The sequence below is a fragment of the Fukomys damarensis genome, unplaced genomic scaffold (assembly GCF_012274545.1).
Source record: "Fukomys damarensis isolate Sample0158 unplaced genomic scaffold, DMR_v1.0_HiC HiC_scaffold_23, whole genome shotgun sequence".
NCBI classification, from domain to species: domain Eukaryota; kingdom Metazoa; phylum Chordata; class Mammalia; order Rodentia; family Bathyergidae; genus Fukomys; species Fukomys damarensis.
The window spans coordinates 31,656,278-31,676,722 of NW_022900935.1; the positions used below are offsets into that span (position 1 = coordinate 31,656,278).

The 20,445-nt window shown below is 46.6% G+C and overlaps 1 protein-coding gene and 1 long non-coding RNA gene across 4 annotated transcripts; one reads left to right on the top strand and one right to left on the bottom strand.

Moving 5' to 3' along the window:
* Positions 1 to 2,000: 2,000 nt before the first annotated feature.
* On the bottom strand, positions 2,001 to 8,629 carry LOC104852577. Of its 3 annotated transcripts, none has more exons than XR_777530.1 (5): positions 6,951 to 8,629; positions 6,178 to 6,362; positions 4,502 to 4,706; positions 3,787 to 3,870; positions 2,001 to 2,247 (listed from the first exon to the last, which is right to left on the bottom strand). It is a non-coding gene; the product is annotated as an uncharacterized LOC104852577 (long non-coding RNA). The 3 variants fall into 3 exon arrangements; XR_002024900.1 differs by having other exon boundaries at positions 4,502 to 4,709; XR_777529.1 differs by having other exon boundaries at positions 4,502 to 4,725.
* A 2,538-nt stretch (positions 8,630 to 11,167) lies between these two features.
* Positions 11,168 to 20,222, top strand: Dmrtb1 (DMRT like family B with proline rich C-terminal 1). The gene is made up of 5 exons (XM_010610421.2): positions 11,168 to 11,729; positions 11,803 to 11,974; positions 14,288 to 14,481; positions 17,972 to 18,155; positions 19,214 to 20,222. Exons 1-5 carry the CDS (start codon positions 11,352 to 11,354, stop codon positions 19,276 to 19,278), a joined length of 993 nt encoding a protein of 330 aa, XP_010608723.1. The 5' UTR covers positions 11,168 to 11,351; the 3' UTR covers positions 19,279 to 20,222.
* Positions 20,223 to 20,445: the final 223 nt, after the last annotated feature.

The following is a 20,445-nucleotide window of genomic DNA, read 5'->3' on the forward strand; positions in this document are numbered from 1 at the left end:
AGGGGTCTTATGGTCTCCATGTCAGGAACCAGGATGAAGGCCAGATATATATTTCTTGTCATATCACAATTGTCACAGCCAGACCCTACGATATAGTAGAGAGTCACGCAGTTTGGGGTAGAAATAAATTCCGAATTCTACATTTTCCTTTTAAGCTGTGTAGCCCTTAGACAATTATGTGGCCTTTCTCTGAGCTTATCTTCTCTTTTTTAAACTTGTAAATTGGGCCACAGAGGGCTGTTCTGAGGAGAAAGAACACACAAATGTGTGAGATGCCACGCATGAAGCTTCTAGCCGAGGGCCCAGTACCCTGGCTCCCAGGAGTCGATGTGGTTCCTCACCCCCAGCTCTTCCGGGCTGGTGAGGCCAGTCTGTTCTTTTCCCTCCACTAGTCCACTAGAGAGGATGATTTGTCCCAAATCAGTCCTACTGACTGACGATTTGGGACAGAAATTGAAGTAATCATAACTGGCAGAGATGTGAATATCTCCAACAGTGCCCCAGGATGTGTCACACAGCCTTCCTCATTTTCCAGGTGGAGCCTTCCAGCCTGGTGGAATTCAGTTAAGTTCCAGCTACCGTGACCAGCTTGTCCTGGTTTGCCCCGAGTGTTCCTGGTTTTAGCACTGAAAGACTTGTGTCTCTGAATCCTTCTGTCCCAGACAAACCAGGATGGCTGAACATCATATTTTAGGAGTCTGAGGTATGCCCAGGGCCTCCAACCTCTGCGCTGTGGTATGAGAAGCCCAGGCTTGGGGCCAGGCACTCCTAGGTCCAAATCCTGGCTTAATTCATTTCTGGCTATGAAATCTGTAAAAATTGGGTTAACTTCTTAAACCTGTTTTTTTCACCTGCAAAATTCTACCCCAGATTTGTGACGAACTTTATAAATTAAATGAGAACATAATGTTTGCAGTGTGGTAAGCCCTTGATGAAGGTTGGTTCTTTCCTTCCTAATGTCTGTGTCATCATCCCTCACGTCTCCAAAATTTTGTAGCTGAAACCAGGGAAGGGAGTTTGACGTCGGGCAGCAGGGGGCACTGTTGTCACAATCTAGTCTTCTACCCACTCCCTTGTACCCCACCCCCACCCCCACTCCAGATTAATAAAGCTTCAGCAAGCCGCTGATGAAAGATGGCCAAACTCTAGACCCACACTTGGTTTTAACTTATCTAAATGTGTCCCACATGCTCACAATAATGTTAAGTGTGTAACTGGACCATTTTGCATCTTGTATATTTAATTTATAATCCTTCTCACTCCAGGGGTTTATGAGGTGCCAGGGGGTCAAATGTTTATTCTGGGAATTACTCACCCCTCAATCAACTAATTATTCTGATGAATTGTATACTTTTTTTTTCTGTTTTTCCTCGACCAGACTGGAAACAATGATAGGCATTCAACTGAGATTCATTTGTAAAACTCTGACGGATTGGAAATTACAGAGATCTTTAAACTGTCTCTAAAATAAATATTTTTGACTAATTTGGCAAGTTAAAGAGGCAAAAACAACATTCTCCCAACTGATTAAACTAAGTTAAACCATGTTTAAAGAAAATGTCGTGGGAGGTAATGATCTCTACATGCTCAGAAGAAAACTGTTCATAGCACATCTTCATGGCTTTTTATTGTTTGTTTGTTTCGAGGGATTATTTGCCCAAAGCAACCTTAGTACCTCTAGTGGTACCAACCTGGGGGCAATTCTGGGGCAGGAAAGAGGGCATGATAAAATATTTTAAAAATCAAGTTTCCATAATTCTTAACGATATTGTAGGTCCCAGGGTCACCAGCCAGTGAGCAGCAAGAACACAGTCAACCCGTGCCCTCTGGTTGGGCTCTGAGGCAAAGACGACGGATCACGCGTCACAGGCACCCTGAAACCTTAGTAGGTAATGATACCCTTCTTTCAAGTGTACACAGTGTGTTACTGGTGATTTATGCTTAACGAGATAAATATGAAACAATTCCTATAAAAATAACATCAATCCATTTGAGGTTTTTAAATGCAAACTGAAGGTTTATTCGATTCTTCTAGCTGGTGTATTCTAATAGGTAAATATTTCCAAGTCTAAAGCATGGGCCTGTTTTGATTCCACTAGAAAGGCGCTCAATGGTGGGGAACAGGAACTCAGGCCAGTGGAGGTGATCCAGCAGCAGGAGGAGCCGGCTGTGGAAGGAGCAGCCCAAACTTGAGCAGCTGTTGAGAGCCAGCTTGGAAAGTGGAAGGGGACTGAGCAGACAACCTTCCTGTTCAAAGCCATTGAGGGGAAATAAAAAACAAGACACGTCATTTCAAATTTTCTGGTAGCCACATTAAAAGAGTGAAAAGCCACATTAAAAATGTTACTTAACCCAATACATCCAAAATATTATTGCAATGTGTCATCTACACAAAATTTTTGAGAGTTTTTTGCATTCCTTTTTTCATACTATGTCTTTGAAATCTGGTATGTGTTTTATTCTTTAAGCTTATCTTAATTTGGACTGGCCACAACTCAGTGCTCACAAGCTACCGAGGGTAACGGACAGCAGTCTGTGTTGAATCTGCACCCGGAAGGCCTGACATCGTTGGAAAGGTTGTAGAGCTCAATCAAATCTGGTGACAGGAGTGGCTCTGGGAGGTGGGAGACACTACCTCCCCTCGCCTCCTTCCCTGGCCCTCCTCCCTCCTCATACCACACAGTACATGCCAACCGTGCGCCACACACCAATTACTGTGCTGGTTACTTCAAATGCATTCTCTCAATCCAGCAAGAATTAGAGAGCTCACTTTATCATTAACGTAAGAAAAATAATTAAATGATGGCAAGATAATATGCTGGTTAAGAGTGTAGATGTGGGTAGCCGGGAATGGTGGCACATACCTGTAATCCCAGCACTCTGGAAGGCTGAGATAGGAGGATCACAAATTTGAGCCCACATGGACAGACTAAGCAACTTATTGAGACCCCATCTCAAAGTAAAAAATAAAAGGGCTGCTGGGGATGTAGCTCTGTGCAAAGGCCTTGAGTTCAGTCTGCAGTACCTCAAAAAAGAAGCATAGACTTCCTGCATACTTTGGATAGGATGTCTTGTAATGCTAAACTTCGGTGTTATCATTTGTCAAACGGACACAGTAGAAGCAAGTTATCACCTAGCTCTAAAATGTCCCCCCAAAGTCTCAAGTGTTCAGAAGGTAGGGCTTTCAGAAAGTGATTAGATCACAAATGCTCTACCTTTATCAGTGAAGTAATCCATTAATGAGATCCTTATTTTATGGCATTACTGGAAGGCGATGGAAATTTAGGAGGTGGGGCCAAGGTGAAAGGAGTGGGCCATGGGGGTGTGGCCTTGAGGACTACATCTGGTTCCTGGTCGATTCTTCTCTGGCCATTGCTGTCTGCTTCCTGGCTACCCTGAGGTGAGCGGTTTTGTTCCACCACACCCTTCCACCATGACGATCTCACCTCAGCCCCACACACGCCAGTCAACCACGGACAGAAACCTCTGAAACTGCGGGCCAAATAAACCTTTCCTGCTCTAAGTTAACACTCCCAGGTATATTTTGTCACAACCACAAAAAATGACTAACACAAAGTACTCCCCTTGTGGATGTTGCTGTACAGTTTAAAGGAGACCATGCCTGTGAGGCTGTGACCATTCATTCACTGTTAATATCATCAAGAGAGATAAATGTGGGACACTTTGGAATTTGCAATATATTATACAAATGTTAGTACTATGACCTAAGCTCAGAGAAGTTAAGTGACTTAGCTAAGCTATAGTTAATAACTATCAGGTTCTTACCAGTTTGCCTGTCTGTCTTTAGAGTAGTACTGTATTTCTTGCCATCTGTTTTCTGGTACAATGTGGACTGAATATGTACTGATTCTGTAACATAAAATTAAAAGGATTCCTGAGTGATTAAAACTGATATCTGCTTGTCATTCTCATCAAAGCAGAATTCAGAAAAAAACCTGCTGAGCTATTTACATGCTTATTTATGTGTTTAAGTAGGAATTTACTACTCTAAGTAAACAAGGAACATACAAGAAAAAGATGGTTGAATTTAATTGTCTTTGCTCTTTTTCCTTTTGACTCTGATTTTACCAGGGAGCAGGGCTGTAGTAAATAACAGGCACTCAATGTGTATGCCTGTCAAATTAAACAGTCTGCATTTCAGCAAAGGATAGATGTATTAAAGGTGATAGTACAGTTCAGTGGGCCCTCGAGATACGACTGGCCTCACATATGAATAACTTGGGTGACGATGGGAATTTTTTTTTAGTACTGGAAATAGAAGTCAGGGCCTCCCACTTCCCAGGCAGGCACTGTACCATTAAGCTACATCTCCAGCCCCAGAAGTTTAGTTTTAACTCACGAACTAAATCTTGAGTTATGACCTGAATGATGATCATTCCCGTGTGGGGTTGAGAAATCCTGGGCCAATGTCTCTCTAAGAAGACTTTCCTGGAAGAAAGTGTGACCTAAAATTATACAGGAGAGAGACTTTGAGCCTGACCCTGTGGTTGATGACACTGTCACTACAGCAGAGTCCGTGGGCTCACAGGTACAGAGGGGCGATGCTGAGGAACCTGTGGAGGGACACTCAGAGGAGCTGTCCACAGAGGAACATCAGCAACTTCTGGCTCAGCAACAGAGAATGGCAGCTGATGAGCTTTCTGAAGAGGAGGGGGCGCATCACCCATCAGTGCTGCAAAGTTCTTCTTCTGAAATAAAGGAAATCTTGAAAAAATGGAAGAGTTACACACATTTGTAGAGAAGACCCACCCAGCCATTGCATTTACTTGCTTAATAACAGTGTCATGTCCTACTACAGAGCAGTGTTAAAGACAGAGACAGATAGCCTCACACCAGTTTTTAGCTCTAAAAAGGTTGGGACTTGGTGAGCCTGAAGCAGGTCCCAGGGGGCTACAGACTCTCCTGAGGAGAGAAAGGACACCAGACAGCCAGATTTCTGATGTTCTTATGGAAGGGGACTCTCCTTCCAAACAATAACCACCTTCCATTTCATCCTCCCTTCCTGCACGCCAACGATGTCAACTTGAATGGTGAGTACAGTATGAAATTGTTGTTTCTGGTAAACTAGGCATATTTTACAACTTTCTGGTGAATTCACTAGGACAATTATTGGTGTTTCTGATATATTATGCTCATTATACAACCCTTTTTATTATGAAAAGGTTAATTAAGGGATGCTGTGAGAGGTTCAGAACACATTATGGGTATTTCCATTATTTCTTATGGGAAAAATACTCTTGATTTACAACCAACTTGAGTTATAACCAGCCCTCGTGAATGAACTGAGTTCTAAGTCAAGGGTCCACTGTACTCTCGATAAGCAATGTTTTCACAGGGACATGTGCCTCTCTTCAGAAAAAGATTCTTGAAAATTCTTAGGAATTTGATAGCACTACAAAAATGCATGCAACCAGCTAGACATGCTAGGAAAATTTGTGTCTAAGTAAATAAATTTTCGTCAAATTAGCAAATAAAAACAAACCACAAATAGGGCTATTGGATCTCACTCAGCTGCAGTTAAGCGCGCTGCCCCTGCAGGATGGGGTACCTTCCACTGCTCCACGGGACGGCGTGTTGCCATCTTCACTGGTGCAACCTCGACAGCAGAATCACACAGCAGTAGCTTTTGGTCTGTTTGACTGCACCCTGCTCTTTCCTCTCACTCCTTTGCCTTCCTTCCTGCTCTGCACCTCACCTCTTTAAGACTTAAGGGGAGGCCGGATGAATCAACCCTCTGAACCCCTTTCCAGGCTCAGGGAGGAGGGACTCCTGCCTAGCACCATGTGGCTTTGGGAACGTACACCCCACTTGGAATCATCACCCCAAGGAAACCCTATTTAAAGAGCTCCATTTTAACTCTGCAGCACGTGTGGGCGTCCTAATTACTCACTGTCATGCTTTCTGAAAGGATAACCAAGGTTGTAGTTTGGACATGGTTGCAGTTGGCTGGAGCTGTGTCATTTCCCCTCCTCAGTCCTACCTAGATCACAGCTCCCACACTTTCCTCCAAGGACTCCTTCCACACCCCGGCTGCTGTTCACCTCTCACCTCACCTCTCACCAGACTACCCACCTCACTGTACCTCAGCTGCACTCCAAGCCCGCAAACATGCAGGGCGCACCTCCTCCGCTTCAGACCCAGCTGATTGCTACTCACCTCTTGGCCATCAGCTGAACATTCCCCAGGGAAGTCTTCCTTGGTTTCTCAAGCCGGGTTAGGAGTCCCCGTGGGCTCCCCTAGCATCTAAGGGTCTCTGTGTGCGGCCACTCCTTTCTGAGTCGTCCTTTGTTAGGTTACATCCCCTCTCATGGCCCAGCATTCTAAATTCCAAAGAGCTGCACCTAAGTGAGTAAGATGGTAACTGCTGAATAACCTTCCCTCAGGTTTAGAGACAGAACATCTAGAGGCCCTCAGATACTACCAGGATGTGCAGAGCCACTCCTTATCCTTTAACTCTGTGCGTCAGTTACCACAAGCATGCAAATTGCAGTGAGGTTTGATTTGCAGCAATAAATCCAAGAAATAGAGGAACTAGCCCCAGGAGGTTGATTATTACTTAGATACTTAGCCATTAGGAGAGTAAAGGAGACACACACTGGGATGACAGAGTCTTTGCTCAGTACGTAGTCTCCCTGCTCACTGCACCCGCTTTCCCTCCCTGGAAGAGCCCCTTGGTGTACGTGAGTTCCCCACGGTGAGGCTTTATGGGCTTCTCCAGGCTGGCCTTAGAGTGCCACTCGCTCCCTTCCCACCAACTTTGTCTCTTGAGTATTGGCTTTTGATTGGTGAGCAGCCCAGACTTGGGACTGGTACCATCACCCCACATTTCATCCCAATGGAATTATTTTATTGTCTAGTTTGCCAGCCAGAATGTAGGCCTAAAAAACAAGGATATTGGTTTTTTAAATTTCTTCATGCTTCATACTTACCACATACTTGGCACTCAGTAAATTCAGCCTTGGGTAGGAAAAAGCAGGTAAGCAGGGCATCCTAGGAACTTTCCCTGCTTTGCTTCTACTTTCATCCCCTTTTGTCCCAACTGTAAAGAAATATATAACAAGAAAAACATTTCTAGCATCCCTGTAATTCCAGGGCTCTGGGAGGCTGAGGCAGGAGGATTTCCAAGTTTGACTCTGGTTAACTTAACAAATTAGCTCAAAAATAAAATGGGGTGAGGGCCCTGGGTTCAATCTCCAGTATAACAACAGAAAAAGAAAAATAAATGTGTTCCTCAACAAAACTTTCTTGGGAGAGCAGTGTTTTGTATAGAAGCAATATTTGGCTTAGCAAATACATGGTTAAGAATATAGACTTTGAGAATTGATTTCTTAGTTTTGAATCATGGCCCTGCTACATAAGGGGTCTGAAACCTTGAGTTCTCAACTGTTCTAGGCCTTGGGATCTTCACACATGAAATGAGGGGTGGCAATAACAATATCTACCTTGTCGAATCATAGTGTGGATTTTATGAATTAATACATGTGAAGAATTTAAGGATTCCTGGCGCATGTGCATAGTCAATGGTAGCTCTTACTATTACTACTATTAACCATTAAGGGTAGGCCCTGAATCAAAATCGATCCTCTAATCCTTGTCATCAGAGGAGTGAACCCAATCACTGTGGGTTTTCTGCTTTACTAAGCACTTGCATGATGTTTGGGGAAAGTGCTGAAGCCAAGCCGATTTCCTACACCAGTTAGAGAGAGGATAACTTTGATACTGGCAGGGGAGGGAAGAAGGATTCATTCTACATTTCACAAAGTGTTGACGATTTTGTGCAAGATATAGAGAAAAACAAGAAATCACGTCACGTACTAAAGAGGCTGGCCAAATATTTAGAAAGGAGAGGGAACTAGAGAGACAAGTCCTGAGGTGGCAGGTCAGACCACAGCACCAGTGGGTGTAGCTCACAAGGGAAGATCCTGGGTCAGAGAAATGCTAGGGCAGGACTTTACAGCATCTGCTACAAGATATATATAACTCCTCCCCTCCCCTTCTCCAGGAAATCTTCAATAAAGTTTTCATTGCTCCCTAGACAGAACTTGAAGGAAGGGAAGAGGGTAGATATCTAGGTTAGAGCTGCTGGGGGAAAGATACTATAGGAAAGAAAGGCTTTCCTTACTCTTGAGTGCTACCAATAAGGAAACAATGTGGTACCTGCAATATTTAATGATCACAAATGATACCCCCATGGACCATACAATGCAAGGCTCTTTATAATGAACATGAATTAAACACTACCAATAACAATCATATTAACCAAAGAGAAGAGGCATTAGAAAAGTTGGCGGGAAAAGAGGCCATATCTAAAGCTGGGCGTCAGATATGCTCCCTAAGCAGTCCCTGTGTGATCAGTTAATCAAATGGGTGATTCCTCAGCAACTGTAGCATATTACTTTATTACTTTTGCCTCTCATGATGCTTTCTGGCTTTTTGGTAGCGAAGATCGAACTCGGGACCTTGTGCTTGCGGTGAAACCACTGAGCTAATCCCCGCCTGATGCTGACTTTCTTAAATATAAATATCCTAAGGTTTAGGTGTGGGAAGGGAAGTAGCTCCCATCCGTTTTCATTTCTACTTTCCTACTTTTATTTCATGTGACTTTTTAAAAAATAACAATTTAAAAAAATGCATGGTAAATGTGTTTCTTTTCAAAAGCAGCAGCCTAAGAAATCACCAGCCAAAAATCTAAATAAGACAAAACTATCAATTTGCCTGAATTTCCTAGAGTGAAATAAATAAAGCTCTACTGAAATGTAGCGAGACTTTGGGGGGAAGAGAGAAGTAAACTAATCATTTTTTCTTCTTCTTAGATTTGTTTACTGTATAACCCCTAAGGTTTCTGCATCTCATAATGTGTGTACTGATTTAAGAGATATATGGTTGCTTATTAATGTTCTCAAAGCACTATGCAAATTCACATCACCTTGGGTATATTTTGCCCCTAAAGCTATAAAGCAAATATGGAAGCATTTTGTATTTAATAAGGCTAAACTATGTTAACTCAAATAGCTTGATTTTTGAATAGGATTTTCCTTTAAATCATTAATGAGAAAATGAAGACCGCTTGGGTAGTCAAGCTTGAAATGTAAATGAGTAGTTTTCTTTTTTATGCCTTATGATCGGACGTTACTTGATATTCAAATTTAAACTTGATAATGCAGAAAATGACCATGCAGCTTGCAGTACCATTTTTTTCAATACAGCTTATGCTCTGGATTCTTTGACAGTATTATGATTTTTAAGTACTATTTTTCCCCCGAGACAGGGGTCTTGCTGTTGCACAGGCTGCCCTCGAACTTACGATCCTCCTGACTCAGCCTGAAGGAAATCAAGCTGCACCCAGATTCTAGGCAGCATTTTCAAATGACAAAGTCAGTGAAAAACTAGACATTCTGAATTAGATGGAGTCAGAAAAAGAGCTTACCCGTCCTGTAAGGAACCATAGTTTTAAGCATAAAATGAACATGGAAGATATTAGCGAGAGACAAACTTAGCCCCTATTAAATGTACGTAGAGCTATCAGTAAAATTCCTGAAGAGCCAAATGATACAGGAAACATATTTTTGCCCTCTTGTTAAGATGAGGAATATGTTTATTAAAAGCAGAAAAAGACCTTATGAACCTCTTTTCAGCTCTCAGGTCTAACGAGCCTCGAAATGGTCCCTACTTCCTATTCCCAAACAGCTGGAGAGAAATGCAAAGAACTGCAATCCGGGACTCAGGAAAATCAAGGTGGACCCCAGGCCTGGGCGTCTACCCAATCACCAGAAAAAGACATTTCAAAGGGCTATGAAAGACATGCTTGTTTTAGGCAGGTACTACCTAAAACTTCCTCTTTAAACATGACTCAACCTGTGATAAGATTTTCAGCACTGGTATTAGTGCCCTCCTTACATTTTTGGACCAAAATAATAAGAAAGACCTCAGATGTCACAAGTTTCTATCAACAAAGAATATGAATAATTTAATGTTCTTGGGTGAACTATAAAGTTTGCAGCAGCTTTCTCCTAGATTTGAGTTGCTTTACAGGGAAAACTAAATCCATAAGCGCTAAATGATTCACACTAGTGCCAATATATCCCCATTTAATTTTAAATTTATTTGAAAACAAAAGCCTGTGCCACTGTGCTCTCTCTCTTCAGTGGCCCACTCTCACTCCAAAGAATGTACTTCTTTTCCTACCTTTAACTGGCCCACACTAACTCTGCAGAGTATACTTCTCTTCCTACCTCTAATAAATTTAAAACTTCACTACCTTTAAAAAAAAAAGGAAAATACAGGTATGCTGGTGCACACCGGATAATCCCATCATTCTAGGAGGCTGAGGCAGAAGGATGGCAAGTCTGAGCCCAGCCAGGACAATTTAGTGAGAACTTGTCTCAAAAAAAATAACAAAGGGGCTGGGCATGACGGCACACACCTGTAGTCCCAGCACTCTGGAAGCTGAGGCAGGAGGACTGCTGTGAGTTCAATTCCAGCCTGAGCTACACAGTGAGCACAAGGACAGCCCGAAAGAACAGCGCAGACCCTTTCTCAAAAAACAAAAACAAAGACATTGGCGGGCCAGGGATGTAGCTCAGTGGCGCTGTTGCCTGCCTTGCAAGCACAAGGTCCTGAGTTCGATTCCCAATACTGCCAAAAAAAAAAAAAAAGTTGGCGATGTGGCTCAGGTAAAGGTCCTGGGTTCAATCCCTAGTGTGTGTGGGGGGGGGAGGGCAGTACTGAGGAGACCAGGACAGGGACTGGATGTATCTTTACTATGGAAGGTATGAACAACAGCAATATGCTACTTTTAGAAATGCATTCCCATACCAACAAGCCTCAAGAAATCAGAATTTCTGTGGGGCCACACCCTGAGCAACTATCATACTACAAATGATCTGAGAATATTCTGGAAGCATCACTATGAATGGCTCCTTCTCCACCAGGGGGAGAAATGAAATAAGCTTCAGCTTCAGGGAGGGGCGAAATGGAGGCTTTCCAATGTTTTTTTTTTTTACTGCAGTGGTAACTAAGCATTGCATCCTCAGGAGCTTTGAATCTGTGGACTGTTGTTTTTTTTTTTTTTTTTTTTTTTTTAACTTTACCGAATATCTTGTGTTTCAAAATAGAAATTTTTGGAATGGCTAAGACTTCAAAAAACCTAGATGATGTGCATGCAACGGCCTCCTGTTTTGCTGTAATTCAGCCCAAGCTCTTGCACCTCATCATTCAAGGCACTAAAACTCTCCAACTTTTGCACCAGCAAAAAGGGGGAGGGAAAATGCAAGGGTCTTGCTGCAGCTCCTAGGACGCACTAATCACTGCTTTGATACAAGTGTATCTAAATGTCCCCAGCACCAGGGACTTGTGGGGCGCCACACATCCCTCTCCACTTGCCGCGCAGCTCGCAGAGGTGGCGGTTGTGTGGAGACCTTGCCAAGCAGGCTCACGCCATGCTGCGCACTCCCAAGTGCTCTAGGTGCCGGAACCACGGCTTTGTGGTACCGGTCAAGGGCCATGCAGGCAACTGTCGCTGGAAGCAGTGCCACTGTGAGAAATGCTGCCTGATTACTGAGCGCCAGAAGATCACGGCCAGGCAGAAGGTACTCAGGAGGCAGACGGCCGAGGAGGGACAGGAAGCGGCCCTGGAGGCGCAGGGGCCCCCGCCAGCTGCCGGCCGTGCCGGAACCACGGCTTTGTGGTACCGGTCAAGGGCCATGCAGGCAACTGTCGCTGGAAGCAGTGCCACTGTGAGAAATGCTGCCTGATTACTGAGCGCCAGAAGATCACGGCCAGGCAGAAGGTACTCAGGAGGCAGACGGCCGAGGAGGGACAGGAAGCGGCCCTGGAGGCGCAGGGGCCCCCGCCAGCTGCCGGCCCCGACTCGGGCCCGAGGCTGCATGCAAGCTGTACCCTGGCCGCCCGGAGCCGCTGAGACCTGTGCCCAGCCCGGTGTACGCTGACTTCGGTAAGTCCCTGGCCCCGCTCGGCCTTGTCCCGCCATCGTTTCCTTGCGGGACTGCAGTCTTGCGCTCCCAAGATGGCGGCCTAGGCTCGCGCAGGAGCGAGGTGGTTGAGGAAGGGGAAAATGCCTTCCACAGTCCCCTTGCCTGGAGAAACCTTTGAACGGGAGTTTGGGTGGGCTGCCTTTTTACGAAAAAGAAAAAGTAGGGGTGGAAAGGACTGGGTGTTGTAGGGGGCATTTAACATTTAGCGGCTGTATTTGCCTTTACGCTTTGCAAATGGCTCCCGCTAGGCTTAGCTGCGGCGCCTCGTTGGGGGGGCCTCGCTAGGACAAACCGGTACTACTGCGCGTGCGCGCCTCTTACCGACCGCCCAGAATACCGCCCTTTTTGGGTCTGACGGCCTGCGCCTGCGCGCTTTTCCCCGCCATTTTCTTGGGCTAGAAACTTCTCTAGAATTTACCTTTAGGGGAATTAAATTGTCTCTGCGCTCGTGCAACCCCCTCTCTTGTGGTTTGAGGCTCCTTCCTCTTTTCTGTTTTGGTCAATGCCCGTGCACCTTTTCCCACCCTTTTCCTGCGTGTAGGTGGTTATAAAACAACTTTTGTACTGTGCATAAGAGAACTGTTGGGCCAGGCGTGGTGGCGCACTCCTGTAATCCCAGCACTTGGGAGGCTGAGGCAGGAGGGTCGCTGTGAGTTCGAGATCAGCCTGGGCTACACAGTGAGTTCTAGGTCAGTCTCAACGACATAGTGAGACTGTCTCCTGTCTCAAATAACCAAAAAAAAAAAAAAGAGAGAACTGTTGGGTTGCTGTTTTCTGAACTTGTGCACAAATGACATTATTACCTGTGTTGTGCTCTTTCGGTATTAAAGTATAATTTCAAGTTACCTGTTGATTTGAGGTTTTTCTAAAAAGCAACTCCTTTGCATAATGTGAAATAGGAAGAAAAGGGGCATCAGGGAAGGGGAAATGGGAGAGGTAAGGGAAAGGAAAGGAGAGAATAGAATTAATATAAGAAAATGAAAAAATGGAAACAGTCTTTGTAGAGAGGGAGGGAAGGGGAATGGGGAAAAAATAAGAACCAAGATGGATTATGTAAAGGTGCAAATTGCCAATGATGAATGTCATTATATTGTATATATTAAATGTACTAATAAAATTAATTTTTTAAAAAGCAACTCCTTTTGAGTGCAGACACATAATTTCTTTGGTATTTTGCCCATAGCAATGTGGAAAGGGCACAGGCTTGAGTCAGGAGGCTGGGAGGCTGTTATCCTTAAACAAGTTCCTTTTTTTTTAGCCCCAGTCTTTCCCTTCTTTAGGCCAAGGGAATTGGTCAGGATGCTCTCTGTAGAGCATTTCTACCTTCTGGGCCTTACTAAGAAAGCCTAGGTCCCTGCAAGCAACTAGCTGTCTGATGAGGCTGGCAGACCTGAAGCCACAATTCTAGGAGAAGGCTACCTTTCCTATGATATAGGTGCTTTTCTTTGAACTGTGTCTCAACAGGAACTGAGCACTTTATAGTGCCAGATGCCAATGGTATGAAGCAATCAGGACGAGAGAGTCATATTCCTTTCCTTCAGGGAGCTTGATCAAAGAATAACACAAATCAATGTTTGGAGCTCTAATAATTGATAATTTAGTTGTGGTCTGAAGGTAGAGCTGAATGCATATGCTTCTTGACTTACCTCTCCTGATCAGCCCCCTATAAATTGAAATATCCTGACTACACATGGAAATGTACTGACTACGCTTAACCTACCGAACACCCTAGCTTAGCAACACAGTCCACTGTAGAATAGCAGTTATTTCCCCTGGCCTGGCTCCAAGGAGCTGTGATTCATGGCTACTGCCCAGCATCTCAAGGGAGTATCTTACTGCTTATTATGAGCCCTAGAAAAGATGCAAAGTCAAAGTATGGTTTCTGGGGCCAGGGATTTAGCTCAGTGGCACCAGTTCCTGCCTTGCAAGCACAAGGTCATGATCCAAGCCCTGGTATCAAAAAAAAAGTGTAGTTTCTACTGAATGCTTATAGCTTTTGTACCATCATAAAGTTGAAAAATTATTAACTCATTGTAAATCAGGGGTTGTCTGTACTAAGGACTTAACCAATGTGAAATTAGAAGCAAAAGTCTTCCATACCTACAAAGGCCTTAAAATGGATGCAAAAGCAGTGGTTGAAGGATTGAAGACTAGTGAGGTCAAAAGCACAGTATAAGACTTTGTAGTTGGACGTGAATGTTTATTATACTGTTATCCTTGCTTTTTTTCCCAGCTGTGTTTCTAATGCTTCCCTCATTGCTTTCTTCCTTCAGGGTGCCCTCTGAGCATCAACTCGGACGCCGTGGTGGGGGCTGAGTACCTGGAGAGAGATCCTTCCAAGATGTACCTTGGCTACTCCACCATGTACTCCTGCCACCATCTTCCACTGGGCTTCCACGATGCATCCCCAGCCATGCAGAAGGGCTTCCGGCATGTGACCTGCACTGGCTACCAAAGAGGAGTTTTGGTGAGTCCCAGCCCTGACTCCTTGCCAGGTTCCTCCTGTTCCTCTGGAGCCCAGGTGCTTTCTGCTGCCCTTGCTGCCTTTGTGGGTCCTTGGTGTAGGAAGCCAGTTATGAACCACCAGTGGTGTGGCTCTGAGACTGCCATGAGCAGACAGGTCTGCATGCCTGGGCCGTGGCATGTGTTTTCCAGAATTGGGGGCAGAAGGCTCTAGGATCCCACAAGTGACCTTTGTTCTTGACTTCTGGGATGCAGATGCTAGAAGGGCCTTCGTTCTGCTAGCACCAGAGAGGAAATAACAGTTTCCTGCAGCTACCAACTTCATGCAGTGAGGACTAGACAGAGGTATCCTGCCCACAGGTATAGCTCGAGACTGCAAAGGTCTTTCAGGAAGAGGTGACATTTATGCCGAGTGAGGAAAAATATGGTAAACATCCCCCAAGCACTTGTCACCTTAACCTTAGGAAAGAATTAGAATGAATAAATGAGATGTAATCCTTTTATTAGATTACTAACCGCCTGGAGTTTTGAATTGTTTAAAAGGTCAGGTCACCTCTCTTGTGTGGAGTATGAGGCAGGAGTGACCAAGTTTGTGGCCTTGGTTACTAGCTGTCTCCATACTAGGATGGTTAAAAGTCCTCTCTCTCTCTTTTGGAAGCCTCTGGGGCTATTCGTTCTCCAGGGTGGGAGCAGGCTGGGTGACTAGGCCTGACTTAGGCCCTGTGAAGCTGGACCTGAGGGGGAGGTAGACTCAAACACAGAGCAAGTTCAGAGAAATGGTAGCCACCATTACCTCTACGTCTTCCCTCAGGATGAAAGCATGACCATAGGCATCTATTAAGATGTTTTCCCGGGGTAGAGAGAAATGAGGATAGAGAGGCTTGTTCACTGTGGTACAGGGCGAAGAAGAAAGACAAAAGCTTGGTATTTATGTGTTGGAAGTCACCGACCGCAGACTGGGAGCAGGTCCATGGGGTCAGCTGTGCAGTCCAGTCAGACCCAGAGGGCTCGGCCCAGCGGCATCTCTTATTTTAGGTTTTGAACATTTTTTTACTTATACATCATTTTCTATTGATTCAAAGAAAAAAGTCTTTGAATGCCACTGGTCTTGATAATTTCGAGGGTTCCTACTGACCCTTATGAACTGTCAAGGTAGCTTTTTTTTTTTAACCCCAAGGTAGAGTCAATAAAAAAAGGTTCAGAGAAGTTAAAATTTTGTCCAAGACCACAAGAGGGAATGAGGGACTGGGGCTCCTATCACACAGTTGGTTGGATCACCGCTGTCTAAAATCTGGAGCCCAGGGCCTTTCTGCTGCCCCACGGATGCCCCTCATGGAGAGATGGAGCAAACCTGGCTCGTGACCCTCGGCCACCTCAGCTGCTCGGCCTGAAAGGTGTGGGCGCTGCCTTTGGCCACCCCATCACAGCCCAGGGAGAGCAGGGTATCTCCAGCCTCCACAAAAGAGGGGCTGTGGCCAAGTGGAACCCACACCGGCTGCTCACACAGAAGCCCAGGGCCTGCCAGACGGCCTCTGTTCAGAGTGTGATCTAGGCAGTTTATGTGGGCCGAGCTGCCACCACAGGCCCCATGCAGGAGCTGTGATCCAGGGAGAGACTTGGCTGAGCAGCTTGGATTAAAGTACTAATAGTCCCCCTTCCCTTCACATCTGGAGGGAGGATCAGGTGTTTATTCGTGAAGCTGTTTCCAACCCAAGAGCCCGTGAGCTACTTTCACCCGTGTCCTGCTGTCACCTGCACAAGCTTTAGATAACTTCCCAGGTGAACCCTGCCCACCTGCTGCTTCTGTGCTTCTTCCGGTCTTTTTCTTAGAGGGCGAGGCCTGAGTTGGACAAACGTAGGGTTCAGTCCCACATTGTTACCAGGTGCTGAGGTGCTCTTGTCCCGTTCAAAGATTTGGGTGAGAAAACTGAAGAACGTAGAGATTTTACAATGATTAAAGGTAAAAGTGAGGGGAAAGGTAAAAGTAGGATGAAAAGAAAACAGAGGTGTCTAGGAAGCAGGCAGTGGCCACGAGGCTAATGGCTGCTGCCTTTAACCTTACCATTCTGATGTCAGATCTGGGCTGTCCTCCGCAGCTGCTCAGCCATTTTGCAGTGCCTCAGTCTCCTGCCTCAGTCTCTGCTGTGTGCTGGCCACTCATTCTGGGGAAGGTTCCCCTCCTCCAGAGCCTCCTCGGGTTCTTGGTCTGTCAGAGGCAGTCAGAGTACCGCCTCGTAAGAGGTTGAGTAAGGTGTGCCTAGCACTGGGCCTGGCACATAGTAGGTGCTTAAAAGTGGGCTTTCTTCTCTTCCTGTGGTCAAATTAAATTAGGAAATGCTGGTTTAAGATTTTTGCTACCCAGAGCCTTAACAGATGCACAGTGGGGTTATAATTTGTGTATTTTGGGCAGCTCTGAGTTGAATTTGATCATCCCATAGGCTTGAATCACCCATGGTACATGCATGACTATCTGAAAAAAATGGGTGTTGCTATGGCAGCAAAATGTGTTATGATGTTTCACCCACTGTACAAATTAGCTGCCTTATAATTTTTAAATATAGTGAAGTAAATTTATTGATTATTGTAATAATTTTAATTGTATGAATATTAATATTTATATTTAGGCAGCCATCATACAGATTCGAGCAACTAATTAGATTCGGTCTGTTTGTAGACTTTTTATTCATTTTATTAGTAAAAAGGCCAATAAAAGTGATTAGTTCCATCTGTACCACCAGTGGTACGAGCCGCGGGATGGGACAGTCATGTGTGTTCCACGGGTGGTCCAAGCCATCAGGGGCGTGTTCCATACATTGCACGTGGCCCTCCAACGTGGGAGTGGTAGGCGGGGTTCCTCGATCCCACCTGGCAGAACATTAGGCAGAGCATGAGCACTGCCCTGTACACGTGTGGTCCTTGACTGGCACCCTGGGACGTGTGCTGGGAGGCCCCTGCGGAGAACCACATCTAGGATGCAGTGGGAATCATGTGCCACTGTCTTTCTGGTGCAGCGCCGCCAAGCTGGGCAGATGCCCTTGCTGGGCCTGGGGGTGGCACGGCAGGACTGCCTGAGTCACCCTACTTGCCTAACCCCAGAACAGCTGGGCTGCACCCAGCTTGTTGTACTCCCCCACCATTAAAACTTGGGTTAAAATTATTACATGGGCCAGGCAAGGGTGCTCTGCAGGGTTAGGATGCATTGAGACCCCTCCTCAGCCCTGTAGGTCCTCTCACCCTCCCCTACTGCATCAGTCCAGCCAGGAAGTAGGAGAACCTACTCCTGTGTCGCCAGGCTCTACGCGTGGTGCCCTGGCTGGTCCCAGGCTTATCCAGGGTGTGCCAAGGATTTGGCTCTTTGCTGAGCACCCTGCTCCAAGTGCTCTGCACCGGATGTCTGGGCCCCAGTGGGGAGAGGCGGTCGGAGAGTGAGACACATTTGATCAGCCCGCCTGACTAACATCTGCCCTCTCTGCCTCTGCTGTTTGTGCACGCAGGCGCCGGAACCCATGGGAAACTTCCACCCAAACTACTACGCACCGTTGCTGCCACCGCCGCAGCTGCAGCAGCAGCCCCTGGTCCTCCCACCAGGCTTCCTCTCCGGACTGCAGCTTCTCCCGCCGCCGCCGCTGCCACCACCACCCCCAACTTTCTCACTGAACATCCAGTCTGAGAGCTCGGGTAAGATAGGCTTCTCACTTCCAGGGAGCCAGCTTGGCCTTCTGGAGGGGGAGCCATCTGAACTAGGGATGGAGACAAGGGACAGGGCACACGGGGTTCAGACTGCGCTGGGCCCTGGGCTAAAAAACTCTTTCCCACACCCTCCTGCACGCAGCCTCCACAAGCACACATCCAAGGGAAACTGAGGCACCCAAGAGGTCCCTCTGGATGTGAACAGCAGGTAGGATTTGAGCAGAACTGCGTGGCTCCAAGTCCAGTCCTCACTCCTCACCATATCGGCACCATGAACAGGGGCAGAGGACACCTCCTGCACGCTGTCATGCAAACCAGAGACAAGGCTTCTTGGCTGGACAGGACCTCTGTGCAGGGACAGCGGAGGCTGAACCTGGAGCCACAGCAGGAGGCACTCTGGAGGGACGCCGACAAGAGCCTGAGAGCCTGCCTGCGTGGCTCTGCCACTGCTGCGCCAGGAGACCTGAGCTCTCAGCCTCGGTCTTCTCACCTCCTCACCGGGTTGTTGGTGGGGCGTCCATGGAGTTCTGGATGTGAGGATGCCTCAGGGTTTGAGAGCCCTGTGGCTTTAAAGGTCACAGGACTTTCTTCCTTTCAGTCTTCCTAGCCCCTTCTGCCTTACTGCATCTGCCCCAGCATCTGCAGGAGTCAGCTTGCCTCGTGAGGGTCCCTTCTCGTGAGCTTATTCTGAGGACAGAGTAGAACCCCCCGAAGCCATGAAGGCGTTAGTGGGTCAGCTGTCACTTACTGTTTCACTTATCCTAGAGCCATCAGGGTGGGAGCATCTCACAGAAAGGCAGGCTGAGGGTCAGAGCTGTGGGGAACCTTGCTTACTGCCACCAGCTTGGGAGGGGTGGAGTTAGAGCTGGCAGCTAGAGCTGGTCAGATCTGTAGCACATTTACCAATCTCCTTGCTCAGCAAATTAAAGGAAAATTTCACTCTCCACAAAGTTGGGAAGAGGGAGAAAACCTTGTAGAAAACCTGTATCTGAAAATAGGTGACTCACCCTCTTTCTAAATCCGGCTGTCTTCTCTGTCCTTCTCAGACGACCAGGATGTGGAGGTGCAGGGCGAGCCCCGCCCACCCTCATCGCAGGAGCAGTCTGACTAAACCCGCCGCCCTGCAGGCCGATGGTGGGTGTCAGGGATGGCGGCAGCGATTTTCTCATCTTTGTTCAATGTTGTGCGGGGAGGAGGGCTATTGAGAGGCGTAAGGTGGGAGTTAACTCCCATTTTGAGATAGAAGGAAGGAGCGTGGTTTCTGAGGTCTCTGATCCTGCGCCGTGGGGTTGGAAAGACCGTGGGGGAAGACATGGCAAGAGGAGGCCAGGGCTCTGAGGAGTGGGGCTGGTGAAGCTCCCATTAGGAATGAATTTAACCATCCTGAGTGCTGTTCAGCACTCACTCAGGGGCAGCCTTTGACCTCCTCAGGTGCCACTCAGGACAGAAGGTACCATTTACTTCAGCCTTCTGAGGCACCAGAGCTATGGGTGCAGCAGCCAGGCCTGGGGCGTTGACAGCAGGTTCTGCAGCGTCCCGTCTTGTCCTGGCTGTGCCCCTCACCCCTTTGCTGGAAGACATCCTAACCACTGAAGCCACTTCCCTCCCCTCTACCAAGTTGAAGCTACAATAGGTCTCGTTTTTGGTTTAAAAATCTGTTCAAGTTTCATTATTTGATGTTTTTGTATTTGAAAGCATGGATGCAGTTTTCTGAGAACAGAATGGTGCAACTGAATGGGGTGTGACATGAGGGGTTTCTTTGGGGACAGTTGACTGTTAAAATAAAATAAGCAGCAGAAATCCTGGTGGAAGTTGTGCTCTCTTTAATCCTCATGGGAGGCTGTGTCAGGCAAGAGCATGGTTCTGGTTGGGAGAGCCTGGTACAGGCCTTATTACACGGGCAAGTCCTATTCCCCATTCCCCTTTGACCATTGTTATCAAGTCAGGGCCAGGCCAGGCTAGATTTCTCTATTATGGTTTTAAGAAGCGGAGGCTCTTTAAGGAAATCTGATACAGACAACACAAAAGGTAAAGGTTTCTTTTAGTTTCCCTTCTCTGGCTCCTTTTATGGTCCCTACAGAGGAACATGGTTCGAAAACCCAGAACCAGGGTCCTGTTCTGCTTTCTTAGGGTCCCCGGCCTCATCCCTCTGTTTCACTTCTTTAAAAAAAAATCACGTGTCCTGACAGCATGCAGAACGCGGTTCTCCCCGGCTCTGCCAATGAGCGCAGCATCCGGTGACAGAGACAGTGCCAGAACAGAGAGGCAGAGGGCCAAG

Bases quoted from the DNA above. Each gene is read 5' to 3' on its own strand.
- Dmrtb1 (XM_010610421.2), top strand. From the start codon at position 11,352: ATGTCCCCAGCACCAGGGACTTGTGGGGCGCCACACATCCCTCTCCAC. The intron at 11,730-11,802 runs GCAACTGTCGCT...GATCACGGCCAG, and splicing joins ACCGGTCAAGGGCCATGCAG to GCAGAAGGTACTCAGGAGGC. The intron at 11,975-14,287 runs GTAAGTCCCTGG...TTCTTCCTTCAG, and splicing joins CCCGGTGTACGCTGACTTCG to GGTGCCCTCTGAGCATCAAC.